At 41.6% G+C, this 19,164-nt stretch overlaps 1 protein-coding gene across 5 annotated transcripts in view; it reads left to right on the forward strand.

The window, feature by feature from the left end:
* OPN5 (opsin 5) overlaps positions 1-13,541 on the forward strand; it is a 31,790-nt gene extending 18,249 nt beyond the window's left edge. For 2 of the 5 annotated variants that reach the window (XM_058184018.1, XM_058184026.1), the window contains 3 exons: positions 4,558-4,892; positions 9,083-9,327; positions 10,050-13,541. In XM_058184018.1, the coding sequence (XP_058040001.1) occupies positions 4,558-4,892; positions 9,083-9,327; positions 10,050-10,113 (644 nt within the window). In that variant the 3' untranslated portion in view covers positions 10,114-13,541. The remainder of the gene's footprint in view (positions 1-4,557; positions 4,893-9,082; positions 9,328-10,049) is intronic. The other 3 variants (XR_009155178.1, XR_009155175.1, XR_009155177.1) reach the window with 3 other exon arrangements.
* The last annotated feature ends 5,623 nt before the right edge of the window (positions 13,542-19,164 follow it).

Genomic DNA, 19,164 nt, shown 5'->3' on the forward strand with positions numbered 1-19,164 from the left:
CAAACGACTGTCATTATAGGCCGCGCCTCAACCAAAGTGGAAAAGAAGATTTTCACAAAGCCCAAGATCGAGGGAGTACGGTGCAGGCTTGAAGTAGACACGGATCAGCGATCACCATCATGTCCTGGGACACCCTGGCGAAGTCGCTGCCGTCCGTCGCGCGCCATCTGCAAGCACAGCGGCTACGAGTGCACGACTACCAGGGAATCGCATCCCTGTTCGAGGGACCACCTCCGTCCGAGTCGAGTACGGCCCTCACAAAAGACCCTGCCCATCACGATCGCCGAAGGAACTCTGCCCAGTCTGTTGGGACTAGACTGGTTTCGTGCCCTGGGCATGGGAGTGACTGGCATCTACAGAAGTGACTGCAATTTGAAAGACATTCTCTTTAACGAGTTCAAGATGTCTTCAAGGACTGCCTGGGCAAGTACAAGGGGACCCCTATTTCCTTCAACTTAGACCCCAGGTAGCCCCCATTAGGCTTAAGGCGAGGAGAGTCCTTTGCCCTAAAACCAAAATTGATAAGGAGCTGGACAAGCTCATAAATCAGGGATCTTGGTGCCAGTCGATCACGCAAAGTGGAGACGCCAATCGTCACCCCATCAAATCGGACGGGTCAATTAGAATTTGCGCTGACTACAAGGCGACGCTTAACAAAGCCTTACAGAAAAGCTGCACCGGTTCCCGTAGTGCAACATTTATTGCACTCCTTGGGGCAAGGGCAAGTCTTTGCAAAGTTAGACTTGGCCCAAGCCTACCAACAACTGCCAGTAGACGCCCGCACAGCCGAAGCCCAAACGATTGTGACGCACAGGGGGGCATTCAAGTGCACCCGATTGCAATTTGGGGTTAGTGTGGCACCAGGGCTGTTCCAAAACCTGATGGAACGACTACTGCAAGGGCTCCCAGGGGTAGTTCCTTACTGATGATGTCCTAATTTCAGGGAAAACATGGAGGAATTGGGGAGCGTTAAGAAAGGTCTTGAGCATTTTCCGGACAGCCGGATTAAAAGTCAAGACAAATAAATGTCAGATAGGGGTCGAATCGGTCGATTTCTTGGGCTACCGGATAGACAAGAAAGGAATTCACCCTACTGAGAGCAAAGTTAAGGCAATTAGGAAGGCTCCAGCGCCCAAAAACAAAGCAGAGCTGCAGGCATTCCTGGGATTGGTTAATTTTCGGTCTTTTTAAAGAACAAAGCAACCGTTCCGGAACCGCTGCATAGGCTCTTAGGAAAAAATCCTGTTTGGTCTTGGGGAAAGTCAGAAAATAGGGCTTTTGAAGCAGTAAAGAACCTGCTCTCAAGTGATAGCCTGCTCATCCAATATCACGACTCACTACCCCTAGTGCTGGTTTATGGCGCGTCCCCTTATGGGGTGGGGCTGTACTCAGCCATAGACTTCCAAACGGCACAGAAGCCCCTATAGCGTTCTACTTAGAACGATGTCCTCCCAGAGAGGAACTACAGCCAATTAGACAAAGAAGCATTAGCCATTGTATCAGGGGTCAAAAATTCCATGAGTATGTCTTTGGGCGGAATTTTGAAATCGTGACTGACCACAGACCGTTACTTGGGATTACTGGCTGGCGATCGCCAACGCCTGTGGCACTTTCGCCACGCTTGACTCGATGGACTATATTTTTAGCCGCTTACTCATACAAGCTGCAGCATCGACCGGGAAAGAAGTGGGGCATGCAGACGATTGAGCCGATGCCCACTGCCAGGGGCGACCAAGACCCCACTCCGGGACACCCATCCTCCTTATTGACTCGTTGACTCTGGCCCAGTCACATCAAAGGAAGTGGCTCGGCATCATACCGACATTGTGTTAAGGACTGTACCGGTTGGGTACAGAGAGGGTGGCCGCTGCCGGGCTAACGGTTCAAAGAATTTGTTAAAAGCGTGATGAGCTCTCGGCTCAAGGGGTGCCTGTTATGGGGTGATCGTGTAATAATTCCTGTTAAGTTAAGGGGCAAGGTATTGGACCTCCTCCACGAGGGTCACCCAGGCATCGTAAGGATGAAGGGGTTAGCTAGAAGCTATGTATGGTGGCCACCATGGACGCAGAGATTGCTGAGAGGGTAGGGAAATGCCAAGCTTGCCAAGAGTCCAGACCGCTACCCCAACAGCCCCAGTCAGAGAATGGGAAAAGCCCCAAGGGCCTTGGTCAAGAATCCACATTGACTTTGCTGGCCCTTTCACGGCCAAACGCTTCCTAGTGGTGGTGGACGATTTTCCAAATGGTTAGAGATCATACTTATGAAGTCCACCACAGCCAAGCAGTAATCGCAACCCTGCGCCACCTATTCGCAACTCACGGGTTGCCGGACACTCTGGTGTCCGACAATGGGCCCCAATTCACGGCAGCCCAGTTTGAAGAGTACCTGGCAGAGGAAGGCATCCGACATGCCCTCTCTGCCTTTCCACCCTGCGCCGAATGGCCTTGCAGAGCTGCTCCGTCCGAGCGCTAAGGAGGCATTGTCCAGGCTCAAGCCAGGTGACTGGCAAACAAAAATAGACTTTTTCCTAGCCGCCCAGCACAGAACCCCAAGCACAGCCACGGGAAAAGCCCAGCCGAATTGCTAATGGGACGAAACTCCGTGCCCACTTGACTGCTTGAACCCCATTACACACCCGAGGGTTACAAGGGGAGCTAGAAAAACAAGAGAAATGAGCATAGGCGACCGGTGTGGGCCCGAAACTATGGGGACGGGTTGGGTCGCCGGACAAGTAACAAAGTAACAGGGCCAAAATCGACGTGGTAGAGCTACCGGACAACCGCGTGTGGCGACGGCACATAGATCAGTTCAGGAACCGAAAAACTGACCTAACCGAACCTAAAGAGACAGATAATGACGCATACCACTTAGATTCCACTGCTGACAATGACCCGGGAGGCGCAAGACATGGATGTGGTCCCTGTGTTCGAGCGACGCCATCATGACCCCGAGGGTAGCAGCATGTAAAATACCCAAATTAATCCAAGGCCGGATGGCCAAGAAAAGAGTCGGCCAATAATCCAGAGCCCGATGGCCCAGAGAAAGAGCTGGGAGGAGAAACAGCCCTCCGACCAGCTCAAAACACCACCCAGAACTGAACCGCGCAGGTCAGAAAGAACTAGGAGACGCCCAGGTTATTTGCGTGACTACGTCGAAAAATAACATGTGAATAAATATGTAAATAAGACCAAGTGTTTTCTGGGAGGGGAGGAGTGTTATGTATTAACAGTTGTGCCTTTAAATATTTGAGCGGGAAATCAGCACGTTGCTGATTGGACGAAGCCTCCAGCAGAACTGTATAAAAGGAGAGGTTTTAGCCCCAGCCTGTTGCTGGGTTCACCCTATATTAAAGAGCTGTTGTCACTACCCTGGTCTCCAGCCTCGTTACTTCCCGAACTTAACAGACCCCACCCCTGCTCTTTCCAATGAATCATTAAACAAACATGCAGGTAGAGCATGAGGTGCCTCGGGGCAGGGGAAGGTCCTGGGAAGCCTAGCACAGACCTAGGCCCACCTGCCTCAGCCCTCCCAAGGCCTCTCTCAACTCATGAAACACCCTGTGCTCTGCTTCCCACTCCTTTGGTCCCCACAGGACTTTTCCCACTCCCTACCAGGTCCCCACTGGCCTTAGGGCTGATTCCCACCCACCAAGCTCCACACACCGCTCCTCACTTAGTTTTGGAAGAGCTCTGGAGCCTTCCAGAGCGCTGGAATGGGTGGTTTTGTTGCTCAATAGCATAGCGCAATTCTGGAACTATGTCATACGAGCGAGGGATACACTGCTCCATTTTGCTACCTAATGCAATCTGGATAGAAAGCTAATGTGGTCTGTATAGGCATCTGGAAAACATGGATTTTGGAATGTGTAAAGATGGTGCTAGGAGTAGTTTACCCCCCAGACCTGGATAAAATGTTGAAAAACAACACGTGTCATATATCTCCTGTGTTGCTCTTCAATTTTTTTTTTATTTGAATTTATATCCTGCCCTTCTCCGAAGACTCAGGGCGGCTTACACTGTGTTAAGCAGTAGTCTTCATCCATTTGTATATTATATACAAAGTCAACTTTTATTGCCCCAACAATCTGGGTCCTCATTTTACCTACCTTATAAAGGATGGAAGGCTGAGTCAACCTTGGGCCTGGTGGGATTTGAACTTGCAGTAATTGCAAGCAGCTGTGTTAATAACTGTGCTCTAAACAACCTCAGCTACAATCAAAGTTGAGGGGGGTGGGATTATGGTGCTGCATGTTCAGACTTGTACCAATGTGGCATAGTATATTAGTATTATGCCTGATCTTTCACTCAAAACACGTCATTCCCAAAACCTTTCCCAGGAAGCATTAGTGTGTGTGTAGTTTTACAAAAAACATAGTTGGATGCATTCATACATGTGTTTGATTGTAAGGGTGAACTACCATAAGGGCACTGCAGCAGGGTCATAAATAGATTTTGAAGGTCTGCCATAACTTCAAACTGCCATTAAGTGACCGATCATAAGTTGAGGATACCTGTATGTCCATACTTAATCAATTACAGCTTCACTTTTCTCTCCTAGGAATCTGGTTGAAGAGACACCATGCTTTTATTTGCCTAGGGATTATCTGGTCTTATGCTGCCTTCTGGGCCACGATTCCCTTTGCTGGCTTGGGGAATTATGCTCCTGAGCCCTTCGGCACATCCTGCACCTTGGACTGGTGGCTGGCTCAAGGTTCAGTGGCAGGGCAGGCATTCATTCTCAACATCCTTTTCTTTTGCCTTGTATTCCCAACTGCTGTGATCGTGTTTTCCTATATTAAAATAATAGCAAAGGTCAAGTCATCCAGCAAGGATGTAGCTCATTATGACAGCAGGATTCAGAATAGCCATGAATTAGAAATAAAACTAACTAAGGTAGGTGCATACAATCCCTAAATTTTATTTTATTTGTTTAAGAAATGGCTGAATAGAAGGGAAGACTCAAAAGAAAACCCAGCATGAGAAATAAAAGGACGTTTGGGCAACCGGTGGGAAAATAAACTGATCTTGACAAATCTACCCCCTTATCCCCCTGCCTACAACTAGCCTTTCACTTCAGGTCTTTGTGCCTTTTCACCTAGAATCTGGCTTAAAAGTAGATTTTGAAAGGAACATTAGTCAGAGATGTTTTTTTCTGGCAGAGTTTTTCTTTGGGGAGAAACAAGTCAATTCCTTCTTAGTGTTTTAAACCATGAAGTTGACTGCATGACATTCAATTAGCCTGAGAGTCTCCCCAGCCTCAATGCACCATCACCAGCTGCTGCTTATATAAAACTAAACCTCATTCAAACTGATTTGCAGTAGTGTAAATACATCATATTTCTAGGAGATGGTGTGAAATGGGACATGTGCCTTTATTTGAAATTACATTAAATTTTTTTTGATAACTATATATATGGCTTCGACATCAGACATGAATGAAGGCTTTTTTAAAAATTAATTTTTATTAAAATTATTTTTTACAGAATAAAATCAATACTTTTTTTAAAGAAAGGAAAATAAAACAAAATTAAAGAAAAATGATAAGAAAAGAAAAGAGAAAAGAAAATGACATGACATGAAATATACAGGACTGGCTCCCAATTGTCCTTATAGCAGTTATAAATATATTTATATTTCATTTTCTCAGGAATGCTGTTGAAGGAGAATTGCACACAGTTCTATAAATACACATTGGAGCACAACTGCTAAACAAAGAAAAATCACAAATTCACTGCCTGCAACTCTATTTCCCTCTAGTCAGCTCAGACAAAGTTGGGCTTCCTCCTTCACTGAATTCAGAAACTAAACTCTAGCAGGCAGGGATTTGTTACTACCGGTTCTGTGGGCGTGGCTTGGTGGGGGGGGGTTTAATGTGACTAGGTGGGCGTAGCAACTTTTTTCTTTTTACTTTTAAAAGCATTTTTTTCTACCTCTTCAACTGAAGAGGTTGTAAAAAAATGCTTTTAAAAGCCTGTGATGATCAGGCAACTCAACTGGGATCACCAGAGGAGCCTTTTAAAAGCTTTAAAAGCTTTTCTACAACCTCAGCCGAAGTGGTTGTAGAAAAAATACTTTTAAAGGGTTCTGATGATCCCGGCTGATCATCAGAGGCTTTTTTTTTATTTTTAAAAGCATTTTTTCGGCCAAAGAAAAAATGCTTTTAAAAGTTTTAAAAAAAACTTCTGATGAGCGTGCGGCTCAGCTGGGGCGGGGGGGGAGGGATTTTTGCTACCGGTTCTCCAAACCACCCGCTGCCATCGCTACCGGATCAGGCAATCCGGTCCAAATCGGGAGCATTTCACTCCCGCTAGCAGGCCTCAATACTGCTGGCAAGCATCCTTTCTTCCTTCCCTTCCCATGTTTGGCCTCAGCCATCCTCCCTAGCTTCCTGCTCAGAAGCAGCCTCTGTCACTCCAACTTCCCAAGGATCCTAAAAGAGCCCAGAATCCAAGAAAGGGAGAAGATGGCAAAAGCAGGAGCTGGGAAGGAGGAGATAGAAGATGTGGAGGACAGAGGTAGCTGTGAGATTCCTATCCAACCTCAACATGAGTCACATAGAAAGTAGAGAAATAAGGCAAAACATTATTTCCAAGTCTTTCTCTCTCTGGAAAAATAAAGTAGTAACACTGTAAAGCAGAGGTCTCCAACCTTGGCAACTTTAAGCTTGGAGGACTTCAACTCCCAGAATTCCCCAACCAGCACAGCTGGGAGTTGAAGTCCGCCAGGCTTAAAGTTGCCAAGGTTGGAGACCCCTGCTGTAAAGGGTAACACGCAACTTGATCAAAGGAAGAAAGTGCAAAATACAAGTTATTAAAGTAATCTAAGGGGGAAGAAATATAGAGGGGCTCACATTCAGCACAAGTAATCAGAAGGCAGAGAAAAAGAACTGGGATAAAGCACTAGCGTAGATGAACTTGGACTTAACACAATCGAATTAAAGAGTACAGCTCAGCTACACTGGTAATACTGCATGTGTGACAGGAACTGCCCATCTCTTCCTCCCATGGGAGCATCCCTCAAAGGCCACACTGAAAGCTTGTGGCAGTCCGTGGCCAGGAATGGTGGTAGGCGAAGGGCAGAGGAGGCATGCCTGAAGATGAGTCAAAGGCACTTTCTGTAGTGAGAAGGGAGGCCTCCATCATGGAAGGGACAGGAAAATCTACTCCCATTCGTTCTGTTTCTCACGTTAATCTATCAACAAATTTTGAGTAAAAATTATGTTTATTATGTTTATTATTCAACTGGAGCATTTCAAATTAGCAATTTTTCATTCCACACTAAGCTTTAGTGGGATGATTTACTAAGAAGTCAACTAACCAGATCCCGTGCTTTAGATTTAGCTCCCTTTGGACTTACCAGCTCCTTCAAACACTAATTCAATGAGATCTTATAGCCCTTTAGTGTAAACAGAAGCAAATATTTCAGGACAAATTACGTTTGCCGCCCCCCCAAAAAAACCCCAATATCCAGTTAGATAGAGAATCCTAATTATCTTCAAGTGAATGTAGTCTTAACTATTGGCATCCTTCAGTCTCGAAAAACTATGGTATCGTGCTCTGGAAACAGCATCTAGTGTGACTAAGAAGGCCAATTCGAGAGTGGCAATCCCTTCCCACTGAGGGCAGATACATTCTGTCCCCTGCCCAGCCCCCAGATTTCACTGGTTCTGGGACTGCCTCTTTGCCTCAGCCTGCTGAACAAAGGTCTCTTCAAATTGGAGAAGGCCATGCTGCATCTTTAGCCTCCAAGATGAACAATCGGAGGTCAAGGTTTCCTAGTTGTTAATGTCCATTCCCAGGGACTTTAGGCCCCTCTTGCAGATATCCTTATATTGCAGCTGTGGTCTCCCTCTGAGGTGCTTTCCCTGCACTAATTCTCCATACAGGAGATCTTTCAGAATCCGACCATCAGCCATTCTCACAACATGCCCAAGCCAGTGTAGACGTTGCTGTTTCAGTAGTGTATACATGTTAGAAATTCCAGCTTTCTAGGAGAAGGGAAACTCGAATGTAGTCTTACCCAGCTAAAATTTATTATTTCTCTTATTCTTCCTCATTTTATTTTAAAAAAAAATTTTTTAAATGAATTGTTACCACTAATTACAACCAGAGGTGAGTTTCAAAGACTTTTTACCATTGGTTGCCACATGTGCGCCTTCGGCACATGCACCCAGCCATGAAAATGTGGCTAAACAGGACAGTATACTGCCAGGGCAGGTGGGCGGGGGCAGGCCCAAACATGATCTCCGCTACTAGTTCGCCCAAACCGGTACAAACCGACTAACTACCACCACTGATTACAACCTGATCTAATGAATGATACTCTTCATTATATTGTATCTGTTGGTACGTTTTTTGTATGATGGCCAGGCTCCCAGAAATGGCAAGCATAATTTCTTAATACACCTCTACCTCAAACTTCAGATAGGCCACATAAACTAAGCACAGGTAAAGTGATTTATGTGGTTCTTTTTCATTCAGGACAAACGTATTAGGAAAAACAGTGAGTCCTTTATTATATCCACACGTTTCATCCCTTTCCAGAACAACATCAGAAACCACAAAGACTTCTTGCAACTTTAATCTCATCTGACGTAGTTTCACTCTCGTTGCATTGGATTGAATTTATTTCTCTGCCTTTTTTCATTCATAATCTTTTTAGGCTGAAGCCATATGTGTGTTTAGGAATAACTCCTGCTGAAGCAAATAGTATTTATCTGAAGAGGGAATACATCCTAGTGCAGGGGTCTCCAACCTTGGCAACTTTAAGCCTGGAGGACTTCAACTCCCAGAATTCCCCAGCCAGCTTTGCTGTACTCTTGTTTTCCAATGATTGCCCTGGTTTTAGGAGGCCATATGCACCTCTTTGATATACCAAATGGAAATAGGTTTTCACAAACATAAATTCTGTGGTAATTTGCTCTGCTGTTTAAGAACAGTCTCCAGTAACGCAATGCCTTTTATATGATAAGTGAATTATTTTTTGTTATATGGACATGGTTTGCTTGAGTAGGGGGTTGGACTAGAAGATCTCCAATGTCCCTTCCAACTCTTATTTCTCTTATTCTCATTTCTTCTCACTAGGTGGCGATGTTGATCTGTGCAGGATTTCTATTTGCTTGGATCCCATATGCAGTTGTATCAGTATGGTCAGCTTTCGGAAAACCAGATTCAGTTCCCATAAAAGTTTCGGTGGTGCCTACTTTGCTTGCTAAATCAGCAGCCATGTACAACCCTGTTATTTACCAGGTCATCAACTGCAAATCAGCCTGTTGTCATCGGGCGGCTCTTAGGCCACTACAGAAGAAAAACTCCTTGAAGAAATCCAGGTAGGAAATCCAAAAGTGCCCTGAAATATTTAAAAGGTACTAGAGATGTCATGCAATGGACACGTGCAGGAGTGTGAGGCAAAGAGAAAAAAAGGAGTCCATTCCCAAGAGACAAACAAGGAAACTCTTATCCTTCTTATTTTCTTCACTATAAGGAGGTTTCTGTCCTGGAGGTTGATTGTGAAAAATGCCGAAGGAGACAAGACGTACTAAAAAGGGAAGTGGCTACGGAGAAATCCCTCTGAGCTTGTTTTCTTTAAAAATCTTTCTCTCGCTGAACATTCTCTCTCATCTTCACTCTGCAGTGGAGAGATTTCAGCAAGAACTTTTGGGGTAAGATGTAGGCCAGCTACAGTAACCTCTGATGAATGGCCTCAGGGCCTGACCCTAAGGTGGGTCTTTGAAAAATGAGGAGCCTTCAAGTAACAGGAATGGACAGGACATTCAAGATTTGTCCTTTAAGATTAGGTATATGTATGTGTTGTCAAGCATCTCCAGAAGAATTCCATATAAAAATTTCTTCTTCTTCTTCTTCTTCTTCTTCTTCTTCTTCTTCTTCTTCTTCTTCTTCTTCTTCTTCTTCTTCTTCTTCTTCTTCTTCTTCTTCTTCTTCTTCTTCTTCTTCTTCTTCTCCTCCTCCTCCTCCTCCTCCTCCTCCTCCTCCTCCTCCTCCTCCTCCTCGTCATCTTCTTCTTCTTCTTCTTTTTGGCTTTTCCTTGCAGGCTCTATGTAGTCTCTACAGAAAAGTCTGAAGTAATGACTGAAACTCAACTGGATGTTGCCTGAAAGCTGGGAATCCACACCTCTCCACCCAACCAGCCGGTTTCCTTCTCAGCTGCTTCTGCTCCAAAACGCTTTAAAAGTACGCCAGCTCCATCTTGGGAAATTATTTTCCTCGCTTGTATTTTCTCACAGGGTCCTAATATTAGTTCTTGCTATTCCAATCAAAGATATATTTTTAAAAGTAACCATTTTGTTTGTATTTTAATTAGGTAAAAAGTCTCCCTGCATCATTCTTATTTTACATATTTTAAAGCGATTACAATGAATACAGATAAATAGGTGTATAGTACATAGTAATAGTAAACAACATAGCAAATTGGTGCTTAGATTCCATATACTTTACCCTGTTGATCCGTTGTCTTTCCTCTCAATGAAATGCTGCCAGCCTGTCAGCAACAGTCACATGACACAGAGAAGCAACGGATGTCTTTGGCCAAGAGCTGCAGAGCGAAGAGAGTGGCCATTCCATACTTTCTGCTTGGCCCTCCACTGGAATGGACCACTTACTGCTTCTCCAGGGCAGGAATGGAGGACGTCCTCCATGTGGCCTGCTCCCATATTCTCCGCTTCAGTTCAAAACTGTTGTTTTCAGCCAGAGCAGTTTTCAGCTCTTCAGAGTATAATGATCTCGAGCACTTTCTTCCATTCTAGTCATCGTCCCAGTTCTGCTTGGCTGCAATGCCTGGCATGTGCCCTCCCCTCCAGCAGCTGATCACATTTTGTCCTGGGCTGCTACTTTCTCAGCACTTTTAATAAATGCTATTTCTATTAATCCATTGAGGGCCTGTTAAATCAATGAGCTATCCTCAAGCCTAGAAGTTTACAATCCTTATATCTCCTGGTAAGCACTTTTTAGTTTCTGCCAGGCTGGGTGAATCATGCTTCCCTTGCTTTCCCATCATTGGTCCCCAGTTTTCCTTCCCCTTATGTTTTTAACTTCTTTAATTTACAACAAGGAAAATATTGCTGTATTTTGTTTCCATGAAACTATGTAGATCAATCCACCCACCCCAATCTATTCCCTATTGTTTTTAATTGTAGTCTCAGTGCTATGATAGTACCTTAAGGGGGGAAAGTAATATAGAAAAGTGCTATGGTAGTGTCAGATAAGATAATGGGTTATGCACCCATGACAGATCGCTCCATACAAGAGAGAGCCTTCCCTTCCTTGTGTGGATGAAAGGGGAAGAAGCAGGGGAATGCCTGGTTGTGCAGGGCTTGATCTGGACTAAGCATCATCCCAGCTTTGGCAAATCCAATTTTTGTAGTTGCCTGAAGAAGCAATCACCAACAACATGGTGGACAAGCAGCTAAGGCTACAGTGCAAAATTGCCCAGAGCTAATGGCTTTTAGCTACCGTCATACAAGAATCTACAGAAATATTAGGTCTAATGTATATTATGCCATGTTGGGAAAGGAAGTGGTTCAATTGCTCAACAGAAAAGTGAAAATCTTGGCTTCAAATCTTTATTTACTTTTTTCATTTATTTAAATATGTTTAATGAAAACAAAAGACGTGGCCAGAGCAGTTTTGTAAAATATTTTCACACGTGGAATTGGTACTGTCATATCAATTGTCAATATATTCCTTCTAACATAATTATACTGTGTATGTTTCCCTTGCTCTAATTTGGTTTGTGATTTATGAGTAACTGGACATTGGCCAAGATGGGCATCCTCCTCTAATGCTGTTAGACTGCACTTATCTTGCCTGTGCCTGGGGGAAACAAGGAAATGCACAAGGAATCACCATGTATTTAACAAAGCTCAGTTACATTTAAATTTAGATTAATTCACCTGGTGAAGGGAAGCGGCTGTGCAGGCAGGAAATGACTGCTGGAAGAAGCTAAAAAACCTGCACAAATTTAGGAAAAGATCCAGCTGCTTTAATGATTTATGAAAAGGAGCATCATATAGGTTCTGAAACATCACTTTTGAAGACTGAATATTTCCATCAACCTAATATTAGTATTCACACAACTCCTGCATATTACTCTTAGCATTTGCTGGACTTCTTCAAAATCTAGATTGCTTCAGATGTGGTGTCTGGATATTGGGGAGTTTCTGAATGTGATTTTTCTTCACATTGTGGTTGTGGGGATTAGGCTGGAATGTCCTTGGGTGCCTTTATGCTATTATTGTGCTGACATTATTATTTACTTACTGTACACTTACTAAGTGTAATAACTTACTGCTACTGCTTGATTTTGTTCTTTGTTGGCTTTACTCCAATATTCATTACTCAGAGTTGCAACAGTGAGATAGGTAGCTGTATAAATCAATATAATAAATAATAAATGCTAAGTTAACAAAACATGGAGGGGAGAAAACCTTGATTCAAACTATGGACAGTTTACATCAAGGTTTAGTTTTGGTTTGCAGTGGGTTTTTGTTTTTTCCTTTTGTTATTTTGTTTATTAAAAATGTTTGAGGGAGAAAGAAGAGAACTGTAAACTAATCTGTCACAGCCAGAATAATTTCAAAATAATTTTTAAAATAAAGCAACAGAGGATCTCTAATGGAAACTTTTTTTTTTTGAAAATTAGATAAGTATAGAATACGACTTTAAAAAATAATGAGGAATTGGAAGCATACCTCAGGCAAAAAAATTAATCTGTGGTAAGTGTAGATAGCATGAATGTATTGCTAAGTTATGTTCAATATTCAATTATATTAGTGAAGTGTCACCTTTATAGTAATATGGCTGTAGTGAACAGTTTTCCTCATTTACAGGTCAAGAAAGAACAGAACAACAATACTGCCCCAAGAATATTACAACTTACTGTTGTAAGAGAAGAGAATACTGTCTGCAGGAAAAAGTCTATTTACCACTCTCCTTTGTGCTCAAATTAGCCAGGGGAGAAGATTATAATTTTATTCCTTCATACCTTTATTTTATTTATTTTATTTATTTATTTTGTCACAACAATATATATAGGTGTCATATAGGTATCATACAAAAGATCTCTCTCTCTCTGTCTGTCTGTCTCTCCCTCCCTCCCTCCCACACCATATTTTGAGTTCATGTTTGAGGAACAAACATAGGATCTGGTACATCTAAAGATTGCCTGAGTTGGCTACAGCTCATCCATCTAGAGCAGCCCCTTCCCTTCAACCCCCACAGAGGAGAATGTCTCTTGCATCCTGTAATTCCAGGACAATAGGATTGCACAGGTTAGTGAATGCTGGCTTAAACAGTAATCTTTCCACAAGTGTCTTCTGTGGTAGAATGGTCCAAGTCGTCCTTTTCCCATTTACTGCCCCTCTTAAATAAAAATATAAAACAGATTTTAGATTCAATTAGATAATATATCTGACTCGACAGTAATGAATTCTGGTGAATTCCAGTGAATTCATCTGCATTGAATAAGAGGGTTATTTTCCTTTCTTCTTGGCTTTTTCCCCATCTTAAACACAGATGTACTTCTGCAACTTCACTGATAGGTTTTTGGTTTTTTTGTGTCCAATGTATTGTTTGTGTGTAATTTTTAAAATAAAGCAACAGAGGATCTCTAATGGAAACTTTTTTTTTTTGAAAATTAGATAAGTATAGAATACGACTTTAAAAAATAATGAGGAATTGGAAGCATACCTCAGGCAAAAAAATTAATCTGTGGTAAGTGTAGATAGCATGAATGTATTGCTAAGTTATGTTCAATATTCAATTATATTAGTGAAGTGTCACCTTTATAGTAATATGGCTGTAGTGAACAGTTTTCCTCATTTACAGGTCAAGAAAGAACAGAACAACAATACTGCCCCAAGAATATTACAACTTACTGTTGTAAGAGAAGAGAATACTGTCTGCAGGAAAAAGTCTATTTACCACTCTCCTTTGTGCTCAAGTTAGCCAGGGGAGAAGATTATAATTTTATTCCTTCATACCTTTATTTTATTTATTTTATTTATTTATTTTGTCACAACAATATATATAGGTGTCATATAGGTATCACACAAAAGATCTCTCTCTGTCTGTCTGTCTGTCTCTCCCTCCCTCCCTCCCTCCCACACCATATTTTGAGTTCATGTTTGAGGAACAAACATAGGATCTGGTACATCTAAAGATTGCCTGAGTTGGCTACAGCTCATCCATCTAGAGCAGCCCCTTCCCTTCAACCCCCACAGAGGAGAATGTCTCTTGCATCCTGTAATTCCAGGACAATAGGATTGCACAGGTTAGTGAATGCTGGCTTAAACAGTAATCTTTCCACAAGTGTCTTCTGTGGTAGAATGGTCCAAGTCGTCCTTTTCCCATTTACTGCCCCTCTTAAATAAAAATATAAAACAGATTTTAGATTCAATTAGATAATATATCTGACTCGACAGTAATGAATTCTGGTGAATTCCAGTGAATTCATCTGCATTGAATAAGAGGGTTATTTTCCTTTCTTCTTGGCTTTTTCCCCATCTTAAACACAGATGTACTTCTGCAACTTCACTGATAGGTTTTTGGTTTTTTTGTGTCCAATGTATTGTTTCTGTGTAATTTTAAATAAAAGAGATGCCATATCCCTCTCAATATTGTCATGCATTTTATTTCTTATGAAGACTTAGTCCTCTATTGAGTTTTCAGTATGCTACTGCAGCTGGAGGCACAATCTCAGTGGATTAGCAGGTTACTGCCCGAGGGTTGGCCAAGGAAACGCTGGCCAAGACATCCAACAGTTTCATATTGCTATCATACTCAAAATTATTTTAAGTTCGATTTTTTTTATTTCTATCCAAAATTGATTCAAACTGTGCTCCATCAAACCGCAGCCACACTGCAACAGTTCAGCAAAATTTCTGGGAGGCAATGTTTTGCTTCAAGCTTGCAACCAAGCACATTTTCTGATTTATGCACACTTTTAATCTCCTTCGTTGCGCACAATACTGCTTCCATCTCCCTCTCTGTCTCTCCCACTTCTCCCAGAAGATAGGCTCAAAATCCAGAAGGATCTCAACAGTCTTGAACACTGGGTCCTATCTAACAAAATGAAATTCAATGGAGAGAAAAGGAAGGTTTTATACTTAGGCAAGAAAAACCAAATGTATAGGTATAGAATAGGTGGAACCTGACTCAGTACCAGCAACTGTGAGAGGGATCTTGGCATCCTTGGACAATCACTTAAATAAGAACCAGCAGTGTACTGCAGCTGCCAGAAAAAAAACCAATGCAATCCTAGACTGCATAAATAGTGGGACAGAATCAAGATCACAAGAAGTGTTACTACCACTTTAAAATGCTTCGGTAACACCACACTTGGAATACTGCATCCAGTTTTGATTACCACAATATACAAAAGATGCAAAAATGCAAACTTGGCCACCATAGCCAGCCTCCATTTATCTAATGCCATCTTTTTTTTTGTTTTTTTGTTTACATTTATACCCCACCCTTCTCCGAAGACTCAGGACGGCTTACAATGTATAAGGCAATAGTCTCATTCTATTTGTATATTATTTTTTTTTTACAAAGTCAACTTATTGCCCCCCCCAACAATCTGGGTCCTCATTTTACCTACCTTATAAAGGGTGGAAGGCTGAGTCAACCTTGGGCCGGGCTCGAACCTGCAGTAATTGCAGGCTCTGTGTTCTAATAACAGGCTTCTCTACTGCCTGAGCTATCCCGGCCTCTACTCTAACATGCCAAAAAAGAAAAAAAAATCACATACAGAAAAGATGTAATAAATCATTTTTCCCTTGCTGGCTGTGTGAGATGCCCAAAACAGAAAGATATTGTTGCAGGAAGAGTATCAGTTTGTCTACATTTACTTCAGATATTACCCATTTTTTTTATGAGGTAAAATCTAAGCATCCAGTTTGTAGGTATCATATGTGATAATAATTGTGAACACATTGGGAAATTATACATGAGATACTGAGAAGTTCTTCAGCTCCTTCTAATGAAACTTTGGTTGCTGAAGTGTCTTAGCTGGGCAGGAACTGAGATAATTAGTCATGTCCATAGCCATGAAGGGTTTTAGTAAAATATAAATGTAACAATAAAGGAACACCTATTCTGTGTTTCTGCTTGGGTTCTTTCTGGAAAATTAGAATTTTTTCTATAAATTGAGTTATACACTCACACTTTGCGGGATTGGTATCGATTTAGATTTATTTATAATTTCACACTTAAAAGACTTGGGGAAATTAGGTAAGGACTGGAGTGGATTGTAAGGCAAATGCATCTCTGTATGTGCGCATGTGTGAGTGTTGATTATTGTGCTGGGAAATATTCTGTTCTGTAAACAAAATAAAGGAGGATTTAAAAAAAATATTTTAGTAAAACCTGTGTCATAATTTTTATTTTTATTTTTTTTGTTTACATTTATACCCCGCCCTTCTCCGAAGACTCAGGGCGGCTTACAGTGTATAAGGCAATAGTCTCATTCTATTTGTATATTTTTACAAAGTCAACTTATTGCCCCCCCCAACAATCTGGGTCCTCATTTTACCTACCTTATAAAGGATGGAAGGCTGAGTCAACCTTGGGCCGGGCTCGAACCTGCAGTAATTGCAGGCTACTGTGTTCTTAATAACAGGCTTTTACCAGCGTGAGCTAAACTAATAGATTCAGCTTATTCCCAGGGAATCTGAGAAAGTCTAGAATAATTTGTAAACATTTTCATTTACTTGGATAGAGAAGACCAATTTTGTCTACCTTAATTCTGATTCTGAGTCTCTATGAAGCTCTACTTGAGATCCATTTTGTCAAATGTCTGACATCATTTCAGTAAATCAAAAAGAACAGAATTTTAAGGGTCACATAAATATGGTGGTGATGCAGAGTATGAGGCTGAGTGATGGGTAAGTCTGGCCTCAAAACAGAGAGGTCCTGGAAATCACCCAGTTCTTCTTTAAAAATATCTAAACAAAATTTTCAAATCTCTTCTATTTCTGAAGAAAGCCTTAGCTTTCGATATAAATATAAATAAATATTTTCCATATAAAATAATATCTTAAAAGATCTCTAATAGTTTTCAGTTATCCAACTAAGCTAAGTCCTTGTCAATGGGGGTCCTAACATATTCATTCTACCATAGGTAGAATACAACCACACATGTAGATTATGCCTATGGAGACCCATGCATAGTAAAGAATGAGCAAATCTTACCACAGTATTTTGATTTGTTCAGTTTTTTTATTTTTTATATAAAGTTTGTTCTTGCCTCCTGTTTAGCTAGAACTATTCATTCAATGAATCGCTTGTTGATTGTTTGTGATCAGTAGACATCCTATTGCCATGACTGTCTCTCAGTAGTTGCTTCTACAAATTCTTGTATACCCAATGCTTGTGTAATCAATGATAATATCCAGCCATCTTGTCTTCTATCAGCCTCTTTTTCAATTGCCTTTGAATTTTCGAAGCATCAGGGGTTTCCCCAGTGATTCCAGTGGCTCTTGCCTTTGCATTATATTCCCAAAATGTTTACACTTTAGTTTCATTGTTAATGGTTCTTGTGAGCTGTCCATTCTTCTTGAGGTTTTCTTAACTGGTTTTTAGCAATATTGACTGACTTTGTTTAAAGGGCCACCAGATTCCAGGGATTTAGCACTTTAGTTCTGGATGGGGCAATTTAGGGGTCCTTCTGGATTTGTGTGACTCCTATTTAAAGAATAGAATAGAAAAATAGAATAAAATTGTTATTTTATTCTATTCTTCTATTCTATTCTTTAAACACAAATCCCTTCCAGAGTTGGAAGGGGCCTTGGAGGTCTTCTGTGCTACTTAAGCCGGAAACCCTACACCACTTCAGACAAATGGTTTATCAAATCTCTTCTTAAAAATTTTCAGGTGGTAATAGGTGGCAGCCATGGCCAGAAAAGCCTTTGTATAACTTAATGTTGTATGCCAATTGCATTCATCCTCTGGTCCTGGTTACTCATGCCTTGGTCACCTCCCAAATGGACTAATGCAATATATGTCAGTGTTCTGACAGCTGCTCTAATTAAATCATGAGCCTCAAGCCAAGCTTCAAAAAAAATCCAGTTATTTATTAGGAGCTTCATGTTGGCACGTTCCCAAATGAAGCCAGCTCTAACCCCATATAATTTATGTCCCAGTCATGACCCTGTTTTCCCCCTCCCCCCCAGGGTGTGTCATCAATCACATTTGCCAATGAAGCAATTTCGTGAGTTGTAGAGACCACTCCCCCCTGGTCACTGTGGGAAACCCTGGGAGACAACCTTGGGAGAGATAAGTCTGGAATGTGCATCTGTCTTTGGCTGCCGTACTGTTTCATCTGTTTCCCCTCCCCCTTGCCTATGTCAACTTGAGAGCAGGCCAGGGATGCTTTGCAAGCTGACATTATGCTTTACATGAGACTTCCTTTGAAGAACATCCAGGAGCTATCACTGATAGAGGATGTAGCAGTATGAGCAGGTATATCTACTCCTTGATCTTATCATTTCTGAGCCTAGGAAGTTTGTTACCAGTTCACCTTCTTTTCCACCTATTTGCATTGAACTGTTGACGTATAATCTTAGTTATAAGGAGGGAGGGGGAGACAATGAGCAGCACATTGGCATTTTTATTCCCTTTTTTCAACCACAACAAAAGATTATTTTCTCTTCCCTGCTTCTAGCAACCAAAGTGATAGGTCAGCATATTTGAAGTAGTTGATTACTTGAAGTAGTTGATTACTCTCCCAGAAATTTTAATTCCAATTTATGTTTCTCCAAACTCAGCAGTACTCGTCATATATTCTGCATATATTCTTCAATTTCCAGAATTACTGGCTCTAGGTGAACAATCAAACTTTTGTACAAATTATCAGTGTGAGGCTTTCTTTTCTATAATTCTTGTTTCTGTAGTTTTCCTCAATAATTTTTTGCCTTTCTCTTTGATAATTATCTTTCTTGTTTTTCATTACTTATCTAGAAATTACATTTTGTCTCTTTTTTAGAATTCAACACTGGATTGGACAGATGTTCTTCTCTGTTGCCTTTGGCTTCCTTCTGTTCTTCAATCCTTCTGGATGTGTCAGCAAAGCCATTTTTGCTTTTAGTGTTTCAGGACATTTTCAGCTGCTTTATCTTCAATTTCAATCCTTTAGGCACACTATTGATCAA

Source organism: Ahaetulla prasina, chromosome 1 (genome assembly GCF_028640845.1).
Source record: "Ahaetulla prasina isolate Xishuangbanna chromosome 1, ASM2864084v1, whole genome shotgun sequence".
Taxonomy (NCBI): Eukaryota; Metazoa; Chordata; class Lepidosauria; order Squamata; family Colubridae; genus Ahaetulla; species Ahaetulla prasina.